The sequence below is a fragment of the Setaria viridis genome, chromosome 7 (genome assembly GCF_005286985.2).
Source record: "Setaria viridis chromosome 7, Setaria_viridis_v4.0, whole genome shotgun sequence".
In the NCBI taxonomy this organism is placed as follows: Eukaryota; Viridiplantae; Streptophyta; class Magnoliopsida; order Poales; family Poaceae; genus Setaria; species Setaria viridis.
In genome coordinates this window covers 28,048,797-28,059,655 of record NC_048269.2, presented here as the reverse complement: position 1 = coordinate 28,059,655, position 10,859 = coordinate 28,048,797, and the positions used below count along the sequence as shown (strand labels likewise).

Genomic DNA, 10,859 nt, shown 5'->3' with positions numbered 1-10,859 from the left:
TGACACAAACCTTTTAAAACAAGGTTCATATCTAAACCTTGAACAAAAATTCCAATCTCTCTCACACAATGATAATAAGGACACAAAGAACGACCCAAAGAGGAAGAGAAAAGTGAAAAAAAAAACCTCTCATCTTTCCTTGCTGACCTTGTGGTAATCTTAATTTCAGGTTATTAGCTGATGCTCATCCAATGTATATGATGTGTGCACATATGCCAAGGGTACACGGTGTTTTTTTTATTAACCTCTCTTTCCTTGCTCAAATGAGCTTGCTGCCGAAGAGGTAGTGGACCAATCCAGCATGTCGAATGGATCCAAGTCCTTGGTTATTGCTTTCTCCTGGGCACGATCACCGCCACCGCTTGGCTTTGCTTCCATGTACTCCTTGGAGAAGATCAGGCTCATGGGATCTGACTCCAGCTCCGCGAGGTCGGAGAAGAAGTCGTCGGAGTGACCGGCCTCCGGTATCATCGGCTTGTAGCTCTCGCTGAACACTTGGTCCATGAGTTCGATATTGTGGTCTACGACCGCTGCATCCATGACTCTCCCCAACGCTTCTGACGATCCTGCCAACGCCTCCTCCTTCACAGCCGCTACCGGAGAGGTACTGGTCGTGGTGGTGATCGTGCTGGTGGTCGTCGTCGTGGCCGGATCCTTGGGCTCTTCCTTGACGTTTGGTTGCTGTTGCTTCTCGTTCTGCGAGCTCTTGGAACCTGAGCTGCTGCCGCTGCTGTTCTTGCCGTGGTGATTACGGGTTGACCCGGCCAGCGCGTTGCGCTGAGTCGGCCATGGATGGTTGTGCTCGGAGGTGTAGGTGATGACCAGCATGTTGGGGTCATTCCGACTGCGCTCCACTTGCTTCCGTGCTGAGCATCCTTTTGAGCTGCTGCATCTGTAGTACCCCCTGAATATCGTCCATTCCAATAATGGACAAAAGCATTTTTATCAGCAAGCAAGCATGTACCTTTTCATCACTTGCTGTGATATTGCAACCAGCGTTCGAAAGATAAAGTTTGCGCTTCATATATGTACTTATGTGCCGATACAGCTATGGTTTTTATTAATTTATAGCGTTTGAAAATCATTATCATATTTGCTATGATTTTACCAAAAAAGTTTGTTCCAGCAGTTACATTTTCCACATTAATCTAGACAATATAGCTGACATATCACATGTATATAAAAACTGTACAAGAGAGCTTAAAAATTGATCCAGCTGGTGTAGTGTGCAACATAAACTTGGCATAGAAGAGAACTAAATCTGAAAAAAATATGAACAATTATATTGATAGTGTGTATGCCTTGGAATATGGATCGGTACATTATCCCCAAACATACTTTATGTATAAAAATACTTGTATCTTGCTAATAAAGTATCCGTATCTGTTACGTCGATGTGCAACCCAAAAAATGCCATTGTATCATAGAGGGATAAAACTAGTTGGATACGAGAATTAGAAGCATGCCAATACGCCTTGCTACCCAGTAGCCAGGTATAAGTATTAAATTAGCTTTCAGCTAATTAATTCAAACCGCATCGATGATGCAGACACAAAGAATCATGGAGCTGAGAATTGTATAATTATAGAACATGCAGAAGATAGTTTTGTTTACTCTTATCAGTTCGTATATGCTCCATCTATCCTCAATTTATCACCAACACATTGTTCACCTTAAGTTTAATTGTTCCACACGAACCATTTTCTCTTGAAACATAAACCCAACTATAATTAGCGGATGTGTGAAGCACATACCTTGGATAGGGAGATCCCTTGATAGGCTTCTGGCCGTACTTCCTCCACGCCCAGAGATCAGAAGGAACCACCTCCCCGGTGGGTCTCCCCCCTGCCGCTGTCGGCGCCGGAATGCATACCACCTTCCTTGCTTGGTTCTTCCTGCACACATGAATCTTTATTAGCAAGTTAACATTTGGTAAAACAGCAGTAATCGCATGATTAATTTACAGAACCTCAAGTGCAAATACTGCATAATCTTTTGAGACAAGCTAAGTAGTCGTCTTCTCAAAAATTTCGCAACTAATTGAAGCTTATTACTAGGGTTTCACAGATCACTTTTCAAAACTCAACAAAAGCCGGCCTTTCCGGGGAGAAGACCAGCTAGGTCTAGATGCACATAACCCTATGTGTAGGCATCGTTTGCCGATTCAGAAATATTCCCACCGATCACACCATGTGTTCATGATGACCCTCACGCCTAAAATTTCGAGCTGTAGGCAACACTTACGATCTTTCCAATCCCTGGCACAGCCCGAGGAATCCTTGGAATCCTCCCTCTTTTCTTACCTTTCCTTGGAGGTGCAGTGCAGAGAGAGCTACTAGCACAAAAGGAGGACAAAGCAGAAGGAACACATGAAAAGAGATCGCAGAACTTTCCCTAAGAATCACGAGCTAGCAAACACGCCGGTCGTACATGTTCGTATTTGTAACATGCAAGATGCAAACAAAGCAGATGTTGGATCCACACGCGGATCTGCCCCAACCTGCGCTTGATCCCGCCCGCGGCGCGAGGCGACGACATCTGCATGCCGACAACGGCGGCGTCGATGGCGCACCCGGCCACCTGCCCGGCTGTGATGCCGAGCTTCACCATGTCGCCGGCTAACGCCGGGTACGGCCGTATCGCCCTCGGCGACAGCGGCGATGGCAGCACCCTCGGAGCCAGCACGCCGACCGCCGGCATCTGCTGCAACCCCCGCGGCAAGAAAGGCTTCCGGCTCATGTCCATCAGTTGGCCTCCGCCTCCTCCCCCTCCTCCGCTGCCGCCGACAGCCGTGTCGAAGCCGACCTTGGCCATCGCGTCGGGCATGGCGTCCAGGAAGTCGGCGCCCGATGCGTAGTCGCTGCTGAACGGGTCCCCGAGGCCGGCGAAAGGGTCGCCGAAGACGTCGGCGCCGCCGCCGGCACCCCCGGCGCAGCCGTCCGATGACGACGGCGGCGGCGGGAAGAGCATCGTCGGCTCCCCCTGGAGCTGCCACTCGGCGGCCGTGGACGGCACCTCGGCGCTGCCCGGCATGGCCCCGCCGGCGCGGACGATGTCGGTGAGGTCCCCGCCGGCCTGGTCGCCCTCCATCCTCTGAAGGAAGTAGTCGCACATGGCTGTAGCGGCAGCTAGGGCGCCCTTTGCCGATCCCTCGCAGGCTCTATAGTGGATGCAAGCTGCTGCTACCAACCGCTCCCAATAATTCTCCTCCTCCTCTCCCTTCCAATCAACTGGCACCAGGGGGCTAGCTAGCTGCGCTGCTGGCTAGCAAGGAGCCGCGTGATGCTCTCAGGCAGTAGCCTTCAGGCTTTGCATGTGTTGGGACGAAGAAGAAAGGGGCTAGGGCAGGACAGTGATCTGTTGAAGGTGCAGTTTGGGTCGATCTGCTGCTTGGAGGTAGCTAACAAGCAAGCAAGCAAACTTGTTTTTTTGCTTTTGTGGGGGCAGAAAAGGAGGTAGGGTGGAGGGGAAGCAGGATGTGAGAGATGGGCTGTGGAAAGCGAGCTATCTTTTCTTTACACCAAGCAAGCAACAGGAGAGGAGGGATGCAATGAGAGGGAGAGATGGGTAACTTGAGTTGGCTTCCAAGAGAGGACAATAAAGAAGTATGTGAGGGCAGATGAGAGAGAGAGAGAGGGAGAGGAGATCAAGAGAGGGACAGGAGGGAGAGAGTGATGGGTTGTGTGGTTTTTGTATTGTTTCCTTCTGGCGATGTGTTGTGTGCATGCATATGCCTATGCTGGCCCTCCTGCTGACGGACGATTGACCGTCGACGGACGGATGGAGGCTGACCTTTTCCAGGGCCGGGGAGGTGGGGGAGGCCGCGCCCGGCCGGTGTGCCACCTCCATACGCAAGGCGGCATGGCCGCGGCGGGCGCCTGTCGCCTGGTAAAAACAAACCACGGGGCCGCGCCGCGCCCGTGCACGGCGGTGAAAAAACAGGAGCCGACCCGGTCCCTGCCCCTCGCCGGACGTCTGCCTGTGAGCCTGGCGTCGTCCCCTCTTCTTGACCCACTGACGGACGGAATGACCGAGGCCGGACACGCAACCCTGCTTGCACTTCTCAGGCCTTCTTCATGGCGACCTGATCGCTCTGCACACAAGAATTCACATCATATTTCCGTGGTTCCGTGCCCCTGTAGCACTACATATCTCAGTAAAACATTTATATATGTATAAGCAGCGTAAATTCATGTACATTATAGATGTATATATAGTCCAATATTTTATAGTTTTTGTGCGTATCATCATCATCAGGGGCCGGGCCGGGGGGAGTTAATATTGTTGCATTGGCCGACGATGGAAATGCGTATGCGAGCTGCCATATGCGGCGGCTACAGTGCGGCGCATAGTTGTGTGTACTTTTGGTCGTTTCACCACAGGACACGCACAAGCGCATGCATGTGTGCCCCAAGTACTATGATCTGAAATGGCATGAATTTGTCTTCTATGCGGCGAGGCCACGCTGGCGAACAGGGTGGGTTGCATTGTGCGCTTGTACCATGGCAAATTGGCAATTGCTGGTGTGTGTGTGTGTGTGTTCTTCTCGCGATGATTGCTCGTGAATAATTGTAATGCCGCCCCAAATCGATCAGCAACACACAACAGCCGGATCGTAGCTAGGGTTTTCTCCGTCTGTGTCCTAGTTGCAGAAACTTCGTTCTATGAAAACCATATATTCCAGCTTTGGAGATATTGGCAGATTCGAAAAGGTGGGATGATATGTTTTTTCTTAAAAATATGCTGAATATCTCTCATATTTAACTTTATCATCTCTATCTTCTTATCGTTTGAGATCAGGTACGTGTATGAACGTGCTCGTTGTGAAACACAGCATAGCTAGCAACAACGTGATGATTGCATTGTTGCTTGCAGAAAAATAAGATGTGGCCGGCCTGCAGGCATCAGCAGATGGAGAACTGCATCTCTAGTATCCACATTAATCTCAAAGCTAGCTATCTTGATGCCATATGATAAACTATCTGGAATGGAAAAATTAACAAATCTGACCAGCCAATGAGGTGGAAAATGACTGTAATAGCTCATCAGAGACTAATAGACAAGAAGATGTATGCGCCACATGAGCTTATATTTTAGTACACCAAGGAAGTATTTTACGTTCAATGACGCACGTAAACAACACGAATGGCAACAATAATCCAAACAATCAAGCGTGTACAAATTCCTTTGCCTAAGCAACTCGCGACACGCATATCTCACCGTGTGATCAAGCACATAGATTTCGTGACATAAAATGGTCAGTTGGAATTGATCAATAATCCAGGATTTTCACAGGATCGGATAGCTCTTGCTGCTCTGCAATTGCTTATGCATCTAGGGCAAGTGGTTCTCGAAGGTGACGCTGCCATGGGGATTAAACAAAGGGCAGTTGCTTTCTGGTGGAAGTTTCTTTGAATCCAACGACATCCATGAGGGCGGATCTCATGCGCCCAGAACCTTGTAACCCTATCCTGTGCATGCCGGTTCACCGCGCAGAAGATCCTGGCCCCCGTATTTGAAGGCGTTTTCGGCGCAAAGGACATGCTTCGGGTGATAGGGCTCGATGTTATCTCTTCTCCTGCAACTGATAGTATTAATTCAGCAGCCGTCGCTGATGCCGATTCAGCTTTAAAAACCCAGCATGCAATCGTTCGTCATCGCAGTCGTGTATACGTTTGAATAATATATGGACACCTACTACTTAATAGAAATATATATACTCCTTTTTGTGATTCCAGTATTGTTGTCCAGCTATAGTTGAAATGGTAGTTCGTTCATGATCAGTTGATCTAGCTGATTCCAATCAACCCTGCATACAACATGGTCCTGGTTTAGAGATACGGGAACAGTGTCTTTCAAATGTAATCCTGTGCTAATCTTGTTAATTTTTATTTGCCCTTCAATTTTCTTGCTAGCATGCATGTTTATTCCAAATTTGCATGTCTTATTCACGCACTTTTTGTACTAATACTGTGGGAACATAAAATGTACATTTAAGTCAGATATTTTGATGCGCCTCTTGGCTCCTTGTTTAGGTGATTTTTGGTGTGTTTGCCATACATGATGGTAGATGACTTCATTTTTGCAATATTAGGTAATTAAAGGACTTAATATCATGTGTTCTCCTCCCAAAAGTATTCATAATGTGTTTCCTGGACAATTGTTTGTGATCAACTCCACTTTGATGGAACTGACTAGCGCTAATCGATCATCCACAGTATTATGAAAACATTAAACATCTAGCATGCTCGAGTGCATAAGTTATTTAAAAATAAGAACGAAAAAAACTTGCATGTGTGGATGCTGTTAGCGGCTACATCGTGGCGTAATACTGGTCAAACCATATTCAACCTGCGTCTCTCTTCATTCTAATCTCTTTACCTTTCTGCGGAATCTATTCCACACGTATAGGCATTACTTGTATAGCTTCGTAGACTAATTAAGAAACTATACGAACTTATTATCTGATCAGTTTGACTTAGCACCTTGGAGTTGAGTCAAGACAAAGAGTCTTGTCACTTAACCACACTCATCGAGTATTTTTTGATGCGCGCGCGCTATGTTTCTTTTCTACTGACAACTGCACATTGTGCCAGTTAGCTAGCTAGGGTTCCCTCTCTCTAGCTCTCTTCTCAACTGCAGTCCCCACTGGTCTCCCCCCTTGTTACCACAGTTTGGGATTGGATTGACTTCTTGACATGAGGAGTTGAGGTACTGTCCAAAAGGCGATCAATGCCTGATCTCTACTTCACGGAGCACTAAAAGGAATTGTTTGGAGTTAGTTACGGAGAACTGTCTCTGAATTGGAATTATTCGAGGGCAGGCTGTCACGGCATTATATAAACACTAGCCAGATCCATTTTTTAAAGGTACGATTATTTTAAACAACTGGGAATAGGTGTTCTAGATGTCTGCATTTGTCCTTTGTGTGTCTTGCTGTGATTAAGGTGATACGCTTTAACAAAAGCTAGAGAATCTTCGTTGCCAGGAGTGGCCATTATTTTAGCCAAGAGGCGATCAGTTGGAGATTTGAAAACACCCCACAGGCTAGATAGTTAAGTAACTCTGAATAACTTAAGAATGCCAGCATGCAAGCTTGTGATCGGTGGCTGAAACTTTTATTTCAAAACAATTGTGAGTTTTTCGCAGTCGAACATATGTCCTATTATAGTATTATTTTGGATAGCAATGCAAGGCCCACAAGAGAGACACGATTCACTATTTATGTGGGCAACAGCATCATGCTTCATCGATTAAAATCCTTATATTAATTTTTGTTTAATGAAAAATATAAGTGTAGAATAGAGAACGCTGTGTCTGAATGACAAGGGTTTAGTTATAGTATTTTAGGTAATTCAATTGTAGCATACGTCTTACTAATAAGGATGTCATTGTTTTATTTGATTTATTTAAATTCCTGGTATAAGCACCCACATTAACTTGGTCAGCAAGAATGGGAAGAATCCTCCTGCTAGATCTTCCTGTCATTTGAGAGAGAAATTAAACGTGCAGTAGTGGTCCCTTTAAACTGTCGCAAAGGTGTAGGTCCAGATGTGAAAATTAAGAAATGCTTTGTCCTTGCGCTTCCACTATTTTGTGTTCCTAATTTTTCTAAGTTTTGCCCGTCATTTCGGCCTGTAAAAGTTCATTACTACCAATTACTGTTACCGACTTGTGATTTGGTCACAGAAGACTAGAAGAGAGTTGATGATCATTGCGATATCATGGTTCATGCATATGTAGGCTTTGCTAAAGAAGTAAAGGTAAATTGAAGTGGCTCATATTCAGAAGGAATTTTTCTTTCAGAAGTTTATGCGTAGGAGCACTATACTATATTTTAAAACAAATAAGCAGCCGGGGCCAATATTGTATATCGATGCACGCAGCATTCACTGGGCAATCCCATATTCTAGTATTCCCGGTAACCGATGGCGCCATAATTTCAATGTTGGTTCGTTACCACTACAGAAAAAAGTGGAATGATCCCCACCAACCTTCACATCATCATATGAATTTGGATTTTGTCCAGCTCAGGCCATCAATTCGTTGCCCCCAACTCCCTCTCCCACGTTCGCGCGTGAGCCGGCGGGGATTTATTTTTAAAAAAACTGGCGACCACCATCAAATCGATCGAGCCATCTCTCTTGTTCTCGGGGCACAAAAAGAGGGCGCCCTAGCAGCCAGCTGCTATACTCTCTCTCTCCCTCTCAGTCTCTTTTCACTCTCTCCGCATCACATCTCTCCCAATCTCTGATGCATGCATACGGCACGCATGTATGTGCTGCATGCCGCGGGATTCTCTGCCGCATGCTAGTAGCCATGCTGCTCGCGCATGCATGCGTGGCTAGGATATGGGCCAGTGCAGCAAGAGGGAATGAGAAGCATCCGGCCATGTGACGCCCGGGGTATATTCTAGTGCCACAAGCCAACATGTACCCAAAGAGAACCTCTCTGCATCACACACTCTCAGTTGATCTGCCTGTGGATAGAAGCTGACCATCAGATGCGAAATCAGGAAGAAGACATGAAAGACAAGTACTACAAGTCGTGTACAAAAAATCTGTGATGACTGATGATGACAATTGGCAAGTAGGGCTAGGGAGAACAAAGTAACTGTTACTCCTACACATGTAGGATGACTGGATGAGGGTTGAGGAGTACTCTTTTGTGTGTTTTAAGTGCTTAACAGTTAACATATGCTACTGGACAGGATAGAGGGTAATATTTAGGACATAAGGGAGACCATATGTTTGGCAAGCAAAGCAATAGAGATCGTCGCTTTGGATTAAATTCGTTAAGAATGGATGGAGAAATAATAATAGATTATATGCTTTTCAATTTTTCTTGCTCTATATGTACTCGTTTTCCTATTTTTTGTGTTCAGCTTCTAAGCTGAGAATGATATCGTTTTCCTATTTTTTGTGTTCAGCTTCTAAGCTGAGAATGATATAACAACTTGGCTTTTAGCTGGAATTATTTCCTTTATCTGAAAAATTTAGGGGCCTATAGCTCGCTCGTGTTAACTCGTGCGCTCTGCTGCTAGCTGCCTAGAGGCCTTCGCAGAGCTAGCTGCAGAACTTGCAGTAGGACCAGAAAAAAGGAGCAGGCATCTCGATCTGTACTTGGATCGAAGATGATCCGATCGAGATGGGAGTGACACTTGCACTCGCACACATTTATTAGGCACTTGTTTAAATTAGCTAGCTAGCTAATCGATCTGACATATGGGGACCCGTGTGGCGTGTGTCGATTAGTAGCTAGCAGTGGTGAACTCTGCATGACATCGGATGCGTGCAGTGCTCCGTTAATTGCAGAGCTTTCCGTGCCCGCGCGCGCGCGCCTAGAAAGATAATGAACGCATCGAGAGTTACGGGCCGGCGAGTGTGCTTGCGTCGCGATTAACTCGCTGATCTCGCTGAGTTTGAGAAAGTTGGTGGCGTTTCTGTCCGCATCCAGTATATACTTTCATCAGGGTCACTTCCTGTACTAAAGCAAAAATCCGCATCCATGGAATTCAAAAGATCGCTGACCGCCTAGAGTTTTGAATTTTACATATGGTATTGGGATATTTGAAGTCGAACTGATGACTGGCTAGCATGACATTGCTGATTGATCATCATCAGCCTCTACATCTGATCAACTTTATCTGGGCTAAACTTTCAAGCATACGACCGATCGACCTACGACTAGCTACACATGCCTCTCTATGTGCTGCTAGGGAGTACTGTATTTTGATCGGTGATTAAGTACTAGGATCCAATGCTACTGAATCAATTCAAGGGCCTTGCTATTTTGGTCCCTTACGTCACTGCCAAAAGACGTTAGCAACCACACTTTGCCAACTCAATCTCTGGCCGTGTTGCAAAACTAGCTTTCTTTGGATCACCACAGAAAGGGAGGCTCCCTACCAAGAGGCAGGAAAGCATGTGTCTCAGTATGCATCTCATTGACCGTATACACATCACCACCATCGTAGATATCGATTATCGAACTCCTACAAAACACAAATCTCACTCACTCTCACCTCAACTCCACATGGACCATACTTTAAACGCCGATCAAAATCCAAGCAAAAAAGAAGAAGAAGCAAAGGAATGAAAAAAAGCCAACTACTTGTCGCGCGTGAAACCCTAAGTCAGCCGCAACCTTTTCTCTGTCCTCCAATACTATTTGCGAGTTTCTTAATAAGCGGCTGCGATTAGCGTAAACAACACTAAACGCACAAGTGCCTTGTTGTTAAGAACTGAGCTCCACCAGCGAGCGCGTAGTAGTAGAGATAAGCCTGGGGAGGCGTGAGAGGCATGTGGAGCTCGCACATGGCTCAAATTAAATGAGACCGATTTTGCTAGAGGAAGGAGATAGGGACGAGCCTTTGCTTCGGTTGAGAGGCATTCGTTCCTCGTCCGGTTCCATGGATCCGTCCCTCACCTCGCCCTAATTTCTGCTCCTTGGAGTGAGCTCACCCGCGTCCCCTCCCAAAACAAATCTCTTTGACTCCCCTGCAGCCGCAGGCAGGCATGGGCAAATGATAAATTATCTCGTGGGCCTATGATAAGGCCCAAGTGGTTGTGAAAGACCAAACAAATTTCACGGGGCCGAAAACTGGGGCCCCTAAAACAACGGGCTTTGTTTCGGGCCTTACTTGCTTGAGTGGGTCCCAGCCCTTTCATTCGTGGGCTGCCGTCGGTTGGGTAAACGACCCTGACGATGGGCACTTCTGGCGGCCTGCTCCGCGTGGCGTTGGTGGGCGTCGCCACGACGCGTGCTGGCTTCGGACGGACCGAACCGTCACCACCCGCTCGGCCGCTCCCCCCGTCACGTCGCCATCCGCAGGTCACGTGAAAAGCAGCAGCGCAGAA

The 10,859-nt window shown here is 46.9% G+C and overlaps 1 protein-coding gene across 1 annotated transcript; it reads right to left on the bottom strand.

Moving 5' to 3' along the window:
* On the bottom strand, positions 1 to 3,649 carry LOC117862888 (uncharacterized). The gene is made up of 3 exons (XM_034746438.2): positions 2,501 to 3,649; positions 1,755 to 1,895; positions 1 to 904 (listed from the first exon to the last, which is right to left on the bottom strand). Exons 1-3 carry the CDS (start codon positions 3,112 to 3,114, stop codon positions 241 to 243), a joined length of 1,419 nt encoding a protein of 472 aa, XP_034602329.1. The 5' UTR covers positions 3,115 to 3,649; the 3' UTR covers positions 1 to 240.
* Positions 3,650 to 10,859: the final 7,210 nt, after the last annotated feature.

What these genes read in the sequence shown, in the direction of transcription:
- LOC117862888 (XM_034746438.2), bottom strand. Translation starts at nt 3,114, where the DNA reads ATGTGCGACTACTTCCTTCAGAGGATGGAGGGCGACCAGGCCGGCGGG. An exon ending in GCGGGCGGGATCAAGCGCAG is followed by an intron (nt 1,896 to 2,500) that starts GTTGGGGCAGAT and finishes TCATGTGTGCAG; the next exon opens with GAAGAACCAAGCAAGGAAGG. An exon ending in AAGGGATCTCCCTATCCAAG is followed by an intron (nt 905 to 1,754) that starts GTATGTGCTTCA and finishes GACGATATTCAG; the next exon opens with GGGGTACTACAGATGCAGCA.